The 13,743-nt window shown below is 41.8% G+C and overlaps 1 protein-coding gene across 9 annotated transcripts in view; it reads right to left on the reverse strand.

Annotated features, from left to right (window-relative positions):
* Nucleotides 1-445: 445 nt before the first annotated feature.
* The window catches only part of INTS14 (integrator complex subunit 14), a 90,524-nt gene continuing 77,226 nt past the window's right edge, over nt 446-13,743 (reverse strand). For all 9 annotated transcript variants that reach the window (XM_057722914.1, XM_057722909.1, XM_057722911.1 and 6 more), the window contains 3 exons: nt 5,611-5,729; nt 3,104-3,169; nt 446-1,300 (listed from right to left, as the gene is read on the reverse strand). In XM_057722914.1, the coding sequence (XP_057578897.1) occupies nt 1,049-1,300; nt 3,104-3,169; nt 5,611-5,729 (437 nt within the window). In that variant the 3' untranslated portion in view covers nt 446-1,048. The remainder of the gene's footprint in view (nt 1,301-3,103; nt 3,170-5,610; nt 5,730-13,743) is intronic.

The raw sequence follows: 13,743 nt of genomic DNA on the forward strand, positions 1-13,743 counted from the left end.
ACTCACTTTATGCAATATTCACTTTATTGCTGTGGCCTGGAGGCAAACCTGCAAAATCTCTGAGGTATGCCTAATAGCTATTCAGCATGTTAAATAAAACATGGTTGCTTGGGTTGAAGCAGCCATTCCTTAGGAGGTTTACAGAGCAATTTGAAAGCATCAATGATGTAAATAAAGCCTGGAGAAGTTAGATGACTTGCCCAAGGTCATGAAGTTAGCTGATGAACTGGAACCATAACTGACTACAGTGATATCAGAATCTACCTGGATGGAACCTGGCTTAGGCAGTGAGCCCTAACCAGTGTCAGAAACAAGGAAGTCAATATAGAACCCAAGGAACCTTCAAGACTGATGAATCTAAGCTACTTAGAAGTTGAAATTATATTCAGGTTCTAAGACAGACCAAAAGGCAAAGACTGATTAGTTTCCCAGTGAAACCATTTTGTAGAAAATCAAATATTTTATTTTCATTAAAAAAAATTTGGAGAAATGAGAACTTTATACATTTATGGTTGCCGTTTAAAAGTTTGTGTCTCAAGATACACCAAAAGCACCTAAGGGTTACCACCAACTTTTTGCCCAAGTTCTAAGGAAATTCTGAAACTTAGTGCCCCAACAGGGCTTGTACTTATTAGCACGTCTCCTCTCCCAACCATAGGTACTTGAAAACGTCCCTATGGTTGGGAGAGGAGAACAGTGAAGGGTCTTTCAGGAACAAAGAACCCAAGTTATTAGATTTCCTGAGGAAGGTGGAGAGAGCTCGGTGCTTGTCAGTCCTTCAAGCTTCTCAGGATACATGTCCATTGTGGGAGCGACGGTTGTCTTTTAGGTTTAAAGACCCTGAGCTCCAGAAAGCTAAGGTCAAAGCCCAGGCAGCTGCCTATCCCACAGAACCCTTCTCAGAGTAGCAGAGTCAAACCTGCAGGTGGTGCTTCTGAGGCATCCTTGGGAAGGTCTTCAGATAGCTATTGCAGAGGTGAACAGACCAGAAAAGGTTTTATCCTAAGTTATTTTCTTGAAAAAAGGAGGAAAGCTCCCAAAGTTAGCTTCACATTCTTTCAGCGCTGCTCCCAGAGAAGTCTGTTTGCAAAGGTGTGATGTTGTGGTCATACCCAGCGTACTCGGAGGTACCAGCACTGGCCAGCTTGAGCTGCTGGGCGGCATGGGTCAGCTGGAACGCAGCATCAGGGTGAGCTGTGTCAGGCAACAGCGTGCACTCCCTTTCTAGCATGTCAGCCACCCCTTTGAGCAGGTCCAGGAAACCAAAAGCCAAGGCGGCCTTTCGTAAACGGTTCAGCTCCTAAAACAAGATAAAAAGACACCAACGTTCCTGAAATGCATTCTCCTCATCACATACTTTCCAAGTGCTCAGCTTAGTATAAGTTCTCCTTGATCCCTGAACTTAAATGAGCATCTTTATATGAGAACAAATGCTTGTACAGAGATGCCAATAACAAGGGAGTGTGCTGACATGACTGAGAAGTGGTTTCTCTACAGGTGATGAGAAAGCTAAGGAAGACAGGTGACTGAAACTCAGGTCATCCTCACGACAGTTCATGAGCACTTAGGCCAAACATAGTGAGGTACTTTGTAGATTTTGCATAGAAACAACATCCTCCTGATCTGAGGTATCTCATTTAGCATTATACCCTCTAGGTCTCTCCATGCTCCCACATGAGCACTTAGGCCAAACATGGTAGGTACTTTGCATACATCATTTCATGTACTCATAACTCTAAAGAGGATACCTTTCTTCTGTTACTCAGGTACGGAAAAGGCTCGCCCCAAACCTCAGAGGGCTCTTAACCCTCTGGTGCCTCTCTGGCTGGAGACTGAATGACATGAACATGTTTGGTGGAGGCTCTGGAGGAGTCAGGAAGTCTGACCCCAAAGACTGCCACAAAAAGAAAGGTGGAGTAGCGGATGGAAGCAGAGAAATATGAAGTGCCCATCTATCACTTAGCAGTGTAATCTAGGCAAGTTGTGTAGCTTCTGTGGGTGTCAGTGGTCTCATTTACAAAATGAGGATAATAACCTCTTCCATGCCCAATGGAGGGGCTGCCAGTCATCTGGTAGAGGCCCTTTTCTACTGTCTTCTGTAGGTTATATGAAACCAGAAAAGAGAAATGGACTTTCCAACCACTTCTCTACTATCACCTGTTTACAAGTGAAAGGTTCAGAAGAAGGCCAAAGTACTATGTGCCACCCTGAATAGACAGCTCTGCAGGGAGACAGGGACTACAGCCAAGGAGTGGTCACCAAGGGCCTTTGTGAATTATGGGCTTCCGGGGTGGGGGGGTAGGCAGGCTGGGTAGCTCTCTGGTTGAACTCTGCTTGATTTCACCAGCTCGCTACATAATTAGGTTTGGAGACATGAAGGCAATGAGAGAACACCCAAACAAAGCACGTATATTCTCTGGAAGAGATACCAGCCTGGGGCTGGCTGTGTGTACCATATTTTAAGATTAGCAAGCTAGGACACAATTGACAATAGAGCATACCTCACAGTGCCACTTAATTTCAAACACCAGGACAGGGGACAGGGGAGAAGCAAGGAGGGAGCGTAAATGCCCCCCAACTCCACCCCATCCATTTTAACTATTCTACCAATGGTTCTGCATTGGTTAGGTATGGTTCTGGAGGGCCATTGTTTTGCAATTCATAAATGTGCAATTCTAGAAGTCATTCCTGGAAGCAGCTCCTCTGGTACAGTAAGAATGTCCTGAGCCATCACCATCCCTGGAAGTCACACACCCTGGTTGCCTGGAGTTAGACTGGATACCCATATGGGAGCAGTGAGGAGGGTTAAGGGCTATGACCCACAGGTCCTTTCAGCTCCTTCCCTCAGCCATTCACAACAGCACCAACACAGAGAAGACCCGCTGCACAGAACCAGGCCATTTAAGCACTTCTGATTCTTGGATTTTAGGGCAGGAACAGACCTATCACTTCTACTGACTTTATGGATGAAAAAACAGGCGCAAACGAACCATACACTTCTAATCCCTGTCCATGTTCAACATTACCCCACACTACTGTGGACCATTTATTTCTGGCACACATCCCAGGGCCCACCCTCATCCACTAATTCCGACAGTCTCACCTTATAGAATGTCTGTGTTTTTTCAGGTAGTTTCCTTGCATTTCTTAATATCTTCTGTACATCTGTCTATCGAGGGTAAAAAGAATTCAATATTAGAATTCTGTGGTAAAAAGGGAAAGAATACAAGAGGACAGGTTTTTTTTTTTTAAAGCTCTTTATTGGAATATAATTGCTTTATACTCTTGTACCAGTTTTTGAGGTACACCTCTCGTTATCCTTGGTCTGAAATTTTATAATGTCACATTAAGACATGGATCTTTTTTTTAAGTGCTGAATTTTTTATTATTTTTAAGCTCTTTATTGGAATATAATTGCTTTACACTCTTGTACCAGCTTTTGAGGTACACCAAAGCGAATCAGCTGTATTTATACGTATATCCCCATATCCCCTCCCTACCGTGACTCCCTCCCACCCTCCCTGTCCTGGCCCTCTAAAGCATCACCCATCATCGAGTTGAACTCCCTTTGTTATACAGAAACTTCCCACTAGCTATCTATGGTAGTGTATCTATGTCTATGCTACTCTCTCACTTCGTCCCAGCTTCCTCTTCACATCCCCTCCCACCCCCAGCCCCGTGTCAAGTCCATTCAAGAGGATAGCTTTAAATTAAAAAAAATGAAAATGAGAAAAGAGTTACAGTGTTAAGAGGAGGATTCCTTCTAAGTAAATGTCATTGTTCAACATTAGTAAAGCATCTCCCTCCTTCAAAAGGCTTGATAATAATAAATCCCTTGGTGACAAAAATGAACTTGTCTCACAAAAACACTCCCAGTAAACCCAAACATCTATGGTCAGCTGCTTTTTGACAAGGATGCCAAGACCATTCAGTAGGGGAAAGAACAGTCTCTTTAACAGATGGGTGCTTGGATAACTGGATAGCCACCTGCAAAAAGAATGAAGTTGGACTCTCACTTAATACCATATACAAAAAATGGACTCAAAATGAATCAGAGAACTAAATGTAAGAACTAAAAACTATAAAACTCTTATCATGACAATAGCATGGCAACAAAAGAAAAAATAACTTTGGCAAATGTTCACAGCAGCATTATTCATAATAGCCAAAAGGTGGAAATAATCCAAAAGTTCATCAACCGAATGACCGGATAGACAAAACATGGCTTATGTATACAATGGACTGTTATTGAGCCATCAAAAGGAATGAAGTACTGATACATGCTACAACATGAATGAATGTTGAAAACATTATGCTAACTGAAAGAAGTCAAACACAAAAGGCCACATATGATATGATGAAATATGTTTACATGAAATATCTAAAACAGGCAAATCCTTACAGACAGAAAGCAGATTAATGCTGGCTAAGAGCTGGGGGAAGAGTGATTGTCTAGTGGGTACAGGATTTCCTTTTGGGGTGATGAAAATGTTTTGGAACTAGATAGTGGTAATGGTCATGTAACACTGCGACTGTACTAAATGCCACTGAATTATATATTTAAAATGTTTGAAATGGTAAGGTTTGCTATGTGTGCCTCACCATAATAAAACAATACATCCAGACCAAAATAAAATTTAAAAACTAAGTTTAGAAAAATTCAGCTCCCTTTCTGACAGGGAAGTGTTGGGGCCAATGATGGCAAGAAAGAGGGAGAACCTGAATTTCCAACAAAGGGGAGAGGCCCCTTAGCCATGGCAGGATGTGTCCAGTCTCCCTGAAAAGGGGGCTAGAGGAGACTATGCTGTCAACAGAAGCTACTTCTGTGGTCAGGTGGCCTGATTGCCTCTTCTCATTTGGCTTAGATTGGACTCACTGGAGGAACAAAGAGGGAAAAAGGCACTCAAAGGGGGAAAAAGGCACTCAAATGAGAAAAAAGGTTCAAAAAGTGATTTTTAAAGATAGGTACAAATGGGAGGAGAAAGTCACTTGAGTACCTTGACTAAGAGTAGCACACCTTGATAATAAGATAATCTTAGCCCCCCATGAAAGTGTTTCTGTGGCATTACAGGGTAATGCTTTGGCTTACCCTATGGGGATGGAAGAAATAATCACATGAAGATTTTTACATCTTTCTCAAAATTGTTATTAAAGATAATACCCCTAATGTTACTCAATGACTCACCATGTCAAAAATATGACATTAAAATATAATGCCAGAAAAATGTCTCTCTAGAAGAACTGACATGCTTCCTTTTCTCAGACAAGAACCATATAACCAACATGATTTTTTTTTTTTTTTTGAACTTGGTAGCAGGATGCTCAGAGCCAAATTGCTCAAATACAATTATCACTTTACCTTGGCTTCCTGGAACAACTGTTTCCCTCTTCCTCTAGGTTTTATATTGCTCTAAATTTTGTAAAAAACGATTCTGCTGTATATGTGTTTTACTCTGGGCCACCTCAAATCCTTTTTAGAAATAATGACAAACATTAGAAGTAAATGAATTACTAAGTATCAAAGGAAAAGAAAATCAAATCAAATGTCTGCCTGCCTGCCAGAATCCCTCCTCCTGTCCCCAAGGAGAGCAACATGAATGGCAATGTTACCTGCAGGCCACTGGGTTTGATCCACACAGTCACATTCTGGGCATAACTGCGTTTGTTTTTGGGCTGCAGGGGGAATGGGCTCTTATTATCATCCTCACCATAAGGGTTTTCTTTAGCATCTTAAAAGAAAAAGACATTCTTGAAATGACATCTGGCAAAACACAATCAATTACATTTCCAGTTAGGCTAGAAGCTCTTTGAATCATTCAATCTCCTATATCCTGTTACTTCCCTAATTAAGAAAACCCATTAACTTCAGTCAGGCTGGGAAACCTGTTCTCAGTACTGATGTCGGACACGAAACAACTGAGGCCCACAGAAGTAAAAACCGGCTTAATGTTTTTAAAGAAATAAGCTTCACTTCTCTGATTTATAAATTAAGTTCAGAGAGGATAAAACTAATACATACAACAATACTAAAGTATATATAAAAATATATGTATACATACATACTGCAATTCTATATAGTCTAGCCCAGCACTCTTCAACACAACTTTCTGTGATGAGGAATGGTAACCATAGCCCCTGTAACCACTGAACTCTTGAAGCATGGCTAGTGTAATAGAGGAACTGAATTTTATTTAATTAAATTTAAATAGCCTCATGTGGTGAGTGGCTACTGAATTAGATAGCATATGTCTAGACACTAAGAAAACTTAAAAGTAAAATTATGTACAGCCAAATTAAGGAAAAAAGCAAGGGAAGAAATACATTTTTCGTGAAACATACCCCATCTTATGGCTTACTAGTTTATTGCTTCCAAAGAATTAAAGCCATGTTGGTTTTATAGCCATGTGGATAAACAACGGTTTCTGTTTTTCTACCTGCTTTCTGAGTCAATGAAACTTTGCCACAAACTGACAAAGCATACTTATATCTACTGGCTCATTTTATCCTTACTGCCATCTTTCAGGGTAGAGAGCAGGAATCATTTTCCCAACAAGTCTGGGGAAATCTCTTGACCAAATGTTCACACTGAAAACTGGAATTAGCCCAGCTTCTCTAACTGACCCAGAAGCTCCCTAACCCCAGTCTGGTCATTAATTTAGAGACCTTATACTGGCCCCATACTACTCTGCCAGTCCCTTCTCTTCCCACCCCTCCCTCCAAAAAGTACTGGCTAAGCTTTCCAGACATATTTTCATAAATACCTGTCAATATATAAACCTTTCTAGTCAGGCCAAGATCCAACACTCGTTTCTCATGCAACATGCTTATTTCCAACTTCCCTGCCACTGTTCCTGTTACTCCCCTGTCTGGAATGCTCTCCTTTCCTCATTTATTTATTCCCTCCCTCACATACTCATCCATCATCTATAGTAAGACCTTACTATGTATCAAGCACTGTGCTAGGAAGCGGGCTAGAGAAGATATTTTTCTGGCCTCAAGGAACTTACAGAATGAAGAATATTTATTAAATTTCAACTAAGTGCAAATATTTTACATATACAACTTCTCTCCTTACCGCAATCTTAGAAGGTAGATATTATTAGTCCCATTAAAGATGAGGAAACTGAGGCTCAGATTTCACAGGGACTCAGCTGTGCCTGGTTTCAAAGGCAACACTTCTTCCCCAACTCAACAATGCTATTCCTCACCTACCCAAACTTACTTAAATTCTAGGTCCATATACTATCCTAACTTCTCCATGGAGTTGTCCCAAGTTTTTCTGGGAGACAGTGATTTCTCTAGTCCCTTTTATCCTACAGCACTCAGTATCAGTACCAAACATTTCAACATCTAATCAGAGCCTATCTTGTACTGTCTCTAATTGTTTGGAATTTACATGTGGTAACTGGCTTAGCAGACATTTATGAAAAAAGAACAAGAGATCTTAGAAATAATAAATATGATAGCAAAAATTTAAAAAAGTCAGTTGCAAGATAAAGTTGAAGATATCTTACAGAAGGTAGAATAAAAAATTTGAAAAATGAAAGAAATGGGTAGGAGATAAACTGGGTACATGATTCTGAAAATCTAGAACCCTAGGGACACTAGAAGAGCCTCAAGGTGCACAGAGGAAACAGAGATCAGAGTCAAAGTCCCGGCAGTCAGCACGGCACTAGATTCTCAGCAGCAACACTGGAAGACAGAAGAGACAACAGAGTGATGCTTCAAAACTCTAAGGGAAAATGATTCCCAACCTAGAACTCAATATTCAACCACACTATCAACTGAGTATAAGGGATAAAATACAGACATTTCTACATATGCAAGATTTCAAATGTCTACTTCCCATGTACCCTTTTCTCAGGAGGATTCATGAAACAGGGGAGCCATGGAGAGATGTGAAGGGAGGACTCAGGATGACAACTATGCAACAGGCCTAGAGAACAACCAGTCCATTCACGAAACAAGAGGAAGGCAGATGCCTCCAAGAAAAAAAAGACAGAAAATGACAAAAAAAATACATAAAGGATGTATTTTACTTAGATAGGAATTAGTGATAGGTACACAGAAAACAGCAAAGAAAAAAGTAAAGTAGAGGAAAGCAGTGAGAGAGCCCAGAGTGAGGGCTGCCCTCATCTGCTGCTGGCTCCTCCCAGAGCCTGGCTGTCCAGCTCTTTCCTGGACTCTCTGAGGATCATCAGTGTCTTTCCAATAGAGCTTTCCTTTTAATTGAAGTTAGAGTACATTTATGTTGCCTGCTAGAGCAAAGAAATACCTAATTAAAAAAAAGTAATATCTGGGGTAGGACAAAAAGAGCTGCAAAACAAAGGGAATATAACATGGTACACCACATGGCTTAGCAGTAAATAATATTGACTTCACTTAGCAAGGACAGAATACTGATTTAACCAAAAAGAACACTATAACCAGACTTCCCTGGTGGCACAGTGACTGGGAATCTCCCTGGCAATGCAGGCGATATGGGTTCGATCCCTGGGCAGGGAGGATCCCACATGCCTCAGAGAAACTGAGCCCATGTGCCACAGCTACTGAAGCCCATGTGCCCTAGAGCCCTTGTGCCACAACTACTGAGCCCACATGCTGCAACTACTGAAGTCTACGCACCTAGAGCTCATGCTCCATAATAAGAAAAGAGATTGTACTGAGAAGCTCGCGCACTGCAATGAAGAGAAGTCCCCGCTCACCGCAACTAGAGAAAAGCCTGCCTGCAGCAACGAAGACCCAATGCAGCAGCAGCAAAAAAGAAAGAAAAGCAAAAAAAAAAAAGCCCCAAACAACCAACCAAACAGAACACTATATAACCACACTGCAAGGGTTAAGGAAGGGAAAAATGCACTTCTTGGGTAGATGGGTGGGTAGGGATGGTTGTGCTAAGAAAGCTAAGCGGTTTTCCTTAAAAAGTCAAAGATGACATTTAGAAATGAAAAAAAAGGGAATTCTGTTGTGGTTTCAATGGTAAAGAATCCTCCTGCCAATGCAGGGAACACGGGTTCAATCCCTGGTCCGGGAAGATCCCACATGCCGTGGAGCAACTAAGCCCGTGTGCCACAACTACTGAGCCTGTACTCTAGAGCCTGAGAGCCACAACTACTGTGCCCGTAATCCACAACTACTGAAGCCCTTGAGCTCTAGGGCCCGAGCTCCAAAACAAGAGAAGCCACCACAATGGGAAGTCTGTGCACCACAACAAAGAGTAGTCCCCATTCGCCTCAACTAGAGAAAGCCTGTGCGGCAACAAAGACCCAACGCAGCCAATAAAATAAATAAAATAAAAATAAATAAGAGAGAAAAAAAGTCAATAAATAGCCATATACTTCTATTATTTAGAAATGTAATAAACATCAAAAGAAACAATGAAAATTTGCAAATGGCTGGCACTAGGACCAGAATTAGGAGTAGCAGGGATAGGTATAAACCGTACTATTTTGCATGCTTTCCTTTGATTAAAAAACATAATTAAAGGATTCCCCTGGTGGCACAGTGGTTAAGAATCTGCCTGCCAATGCAGGGGACACCGGTTCAATCTCTGGTCCAGGAAGATCCCACATGCTGAGTAGGGACTAAGCCTGTGCACCACAACTACTGAGCCTGCGCTTTAGAGCCCGTGAGCCACATCTATTGAGCCCACGTGCCACAACTACTGAAGCCCACATGCCTAGAGCCAGTGCTCCACAACAAGAGAGGCCACCACAATGAGAAGCCTGCGCACTACAATGAAGAGTAGCCCCTGCACGCTGCAAGTAGAAAAAGCCCATGTGAAGCAACGAAGACCCAACACAGCCCCAGCACAGCCAATAAAGTTATTAATTTAAAAAAAAACACACAAAAAAACCCCTAATTAAAACAGCAGGGTCTACCATGAAATGTGCCTACTGTGTGTCAGGTACTCAATACATATTACCTCAATAAATTCTCTCAACAACCCTCTAAGATAGGTTTTATTATCATTTATTACTTGTTACCATAACGACAATCCCAATCTCCCAGGACTGTTGTGAGAATTAAATGAGATGATACACTTCATTTTATCCAGCACAGTGCCGGGCACAAAGTTAAATTCAATAGATGCTAGCTCTTATCATCCTCCTTGAAAAGAACAGATAGAGGGAGGAAAAAACAATATGAATATAGGGCTGAGTAAAGAGCACTTCCATTTGACTCAAGAATATATGTAATACCAGCCAAGCATTGCTAGGTTGGCAGCCAGATCAGAAAAGCCAGATCAGATATTTACGAGATAATAAGCAGTGGCCTAGTTTGGCTTGAAGGCCACAGTCAGCTGACCTCTGATCTAAGTGAAAGATAAAGAAAGCCAAAACAAGGCAAGAACAGTGAGAATGAAAAAGTAGGAAAGGCAGAATGAAAGTAGGAATGCTACAGAGAGAACTGGTAAAGGACGTGAGGAATCTCTCTTTCCACACCACCCCCCTCCATTCTCCAGTTACTATTTCTGTCCTCTTGTGGTCAAACTTGTCATTTTCATTTCCTCATCTCTAATTCATTCCTCAACCTGTCTCCTGGCTAATCACCTGCTGACACTACTGGTACAAAGCCACCAAGAATCTCCTATCTGTCAAGATCAAATGACTCTTGATTCATAGTGTCCTCTTCTTTCCTCTTGGTTTCTATTCCTTCCTAAAACTCTTTAATGATTTAAAACACTCATTCTAGAGTCTTTCAGATTAAGTCCTTAAGGTGCTAACCCTCCTGTTGGTTTTCCTTCAAAGGAGAGAAAATCCTAGCATGATTTTAAAACTTTTTTTTCAAATCATGAACTCATCTCCAGTGGGCAATGTTTTTCCTGCAGCAGTCTTTTTGCCCTGGGTTGTAGAGGAATTCCTAGAGAGCCATTATATTAGCTTCTGGAGGATGCAGCACGGGTTTTGTTGCTTCAGGACCAGTTTTTGCACCGTTTGGTTTGGGAATGGGTAGTGTTGATCCACATGGTGCAGGACCTGGGCTTCAACTTCTCAGAGGAGACTTTTATGTTTCTTTATACATATAAAAGTAGGTAGACAGATGCATTGGGAACGCACGGAAGGACGCAGTAATTCCCACAGAGAACCAGCTGAACACCAGCAGACGGCCTCGGACACCAGAAAGGGCTGCGGGGAGCCCGACATAGCCGGTAGGGAGGCATCTACGAGGGCTCAAAGAGGGTGAAGTGGCGGAGCTGTGGCAGACGGGAGGGAGTGAGAAACATACGGAGGGTCCGCAGCGCAGCTCAGCATTCCCGGACCGAGACATCGATCCGCGGCTGAACGGAGGGTCCAGGAGCGGGAGCGTGGGAACCGGAGAGCTGGTTCAGGGTGAGAAACATTGTTGCCAGTAGGGTGACGGACCGAGAGGACAGGAGGGAGGAGGTCCGCGGAGAGGAGTGCCCCTCCCTGAGAGCTGCCCGGCCATGATGGCGGCTGGAGGCTGCAGGCTCCCGGGCGGGGGGAGGAGCCGCGCGCATAGCCTCTCCCTCTCTTTCGGTGCCTCTGCAACAGGCAGTGGAGAGACGCCCTGCGGGCCACCTAAGGCACGCAGGGATAACAAGCACCCTCAGGCACTCGGGCGGGGCTAGATTAAAACTCCTTGCAACGCCAGCAGCAGGGAGGCTGCTGAGAGAAAAAAAAAAAAACCAGCATCAAAAAGAAAAAACCCCGAGAGAGGCCCAACTCTAAGACTTTCTGTGTACGCCTGAGCCACCAGCGCCCTCTGCAACAGGCACCTCCAAGCCTGACTGAAACAACAGTGCACCACTGCTCACTCACTCCCAGGAGAAGGAGCCACTATTGTAACCTCTCCCTCCCCACACACCGAGGCTTACAGACGAACAATAAAGGAACCTCTGCTGGTCACAGAATAACGCAAAAAAAAAAACCCAAGGCAAGGAGAAGGACACTTACAGCTGAGACGCTAAGGAAACAGAAATAGTAGTATCACTACCTATTGAACTGGTCCATTCTGGGATCAGTTCTGGATTTTTTTTTTTTTTTTCTTTCTCTCTCTCTCTCTTTTTTTTTTTTTTGATTTATTAAATACGATCTTAGCCCTAAGGGATCTACAAGTTTTATAACATAATTTTTTAAGGATATTTTTTATTCTTTTTTTTTTTTTTTTTTGCCTTTTTATATACTTCTATATCTAGCTAAGTTTTTGGTAGTACGGACAAAATATCTCTCATACTTTCCTTTCATCCCTATCTTTTATACACTTCTATTCCTTTCTTTTTCTTTGCATATTTCCAACCACATTACGCTCTTCTGTTCCCCTTTCTTCCAGCCATTTTAAGTTTATTTTATCTTAACATACTTATAAGCAACACTATCGGTCTGCTCAGACTCCTTGCTCTATTCTCCAGATGATGCACTGCCTTGGTATTAATATTAGGCTTTTGTCTTTATCTTAGTTCTTAGTACAGTTGTCTAATTACATTCTGAGAATCTCCATTCTCTCTGGTGGTACTCCAGCTCATTTCTATATTTGATCCTAGCTTACAAAATCTCCCTGGATTGATGTTTGTAAGTGTAGGGTGTTATTTGTTGTTTGTTTGCTTTTGCTTTTGTCTCTGATTTGTACTGTTTCAGTTGTCAATTTCTGCTGGGTTTCTCTTTGAATATCTGATAGCACACTGGGGTTCTGTCAGGTCTTTCTAGAGCCTAATGTCCTAACAGATTCAATAATTGTGTGTCTTATACATGTATGTGTTTCCTAGACTTAATATTCGTTTAATCCAATACTTTGGACATTAGTCTGAGGCTTGGACAGTCTTCTATAAACACCTCTATCACCAGGACAAGCAACCCCAAAAGCTTGGACAACCATGAGGAAACAAAGAAACCCCATGCAGGCAAAGGAGCAGGAAAAAAACCCACAAGACCAAATAAATGAGGAGGAAATAGGAAAAATGCCTGAAAAAGAATTTAGAGTAATGATAGTAAAAATGATACAAAATCTCGATAACAAAATAGATAAAGTACAAGAAACAGTTCATAAGAACTCAGAAAAACAAACAGCAATGGATAACAAAATAACTGAAATTAAAAATACTCTAGATGCTATAACCAGCAGAATGACTGAGGCAGAAGAACGAATAAGTGAGTTGGAAGATAGAATGGGAGAAATAAATGCCACAGAGCAGGAAAAAGAAAAAAAAATAAAAAGACTAGAAGACAGCCTCAGAGACCTCAGTGATAACCTTAAACGTACCAACATTCGAATTATAGGCATCCCAGAAGAAGAAGAAAACAAGAAAGGGTCTGAGAAAATATTTGAAGAGGTTCTAGTGGAAAACTTCCCCAACATGGGAAAGCAAATAATTCACCAAGTCCAAGAAGCACAGAGAGTCCCATACAGAATAAACCCAAGGAGAAATACACCAAGACACATATTAATCAAACTAACGACAATTAAACACAAAGAAAAAATATTAAAAGCAGCAAGAGAAAAGCAACAAACAACATATAAGGGAAAACCCATCAGGATAACAGCTGACCTTTCTACAGAAACTCTGCAGGCCAGAAGGGAATGGCAGGATATACTGAAAGTCCTGAAAGAGAGAAACCTACAGCCAAGAATACTCTACCCAGCAAGAATCTCATTCAGATTTGAGGGAGAAATCACAAGCTTTCCAGACAAGCAAAAGTTAAGAGAATTCAGCACCACCAAACCAGCCTTACAACAAGTGCTAAAGGAACTTCTCTAAGTAGGAAACACAAGAAAAGGAAAACACCT

This window comes from Hippopotamus amphibius, chromosome 2 (genome assembly GCF_030028045.1).
Source record: "Hippopotamus amphibius kiboko isolate mHipAmp2 chromosome 2, mHipAmp2.hap2, whole genome shotgun sequence".
Lineage (NCBI taxonomy): Eukaryota > Metazoa > Chordata > Mammalia > Artiodactyla > Hippopotamidae > Hippopotamus > Hippopotamus amphibius.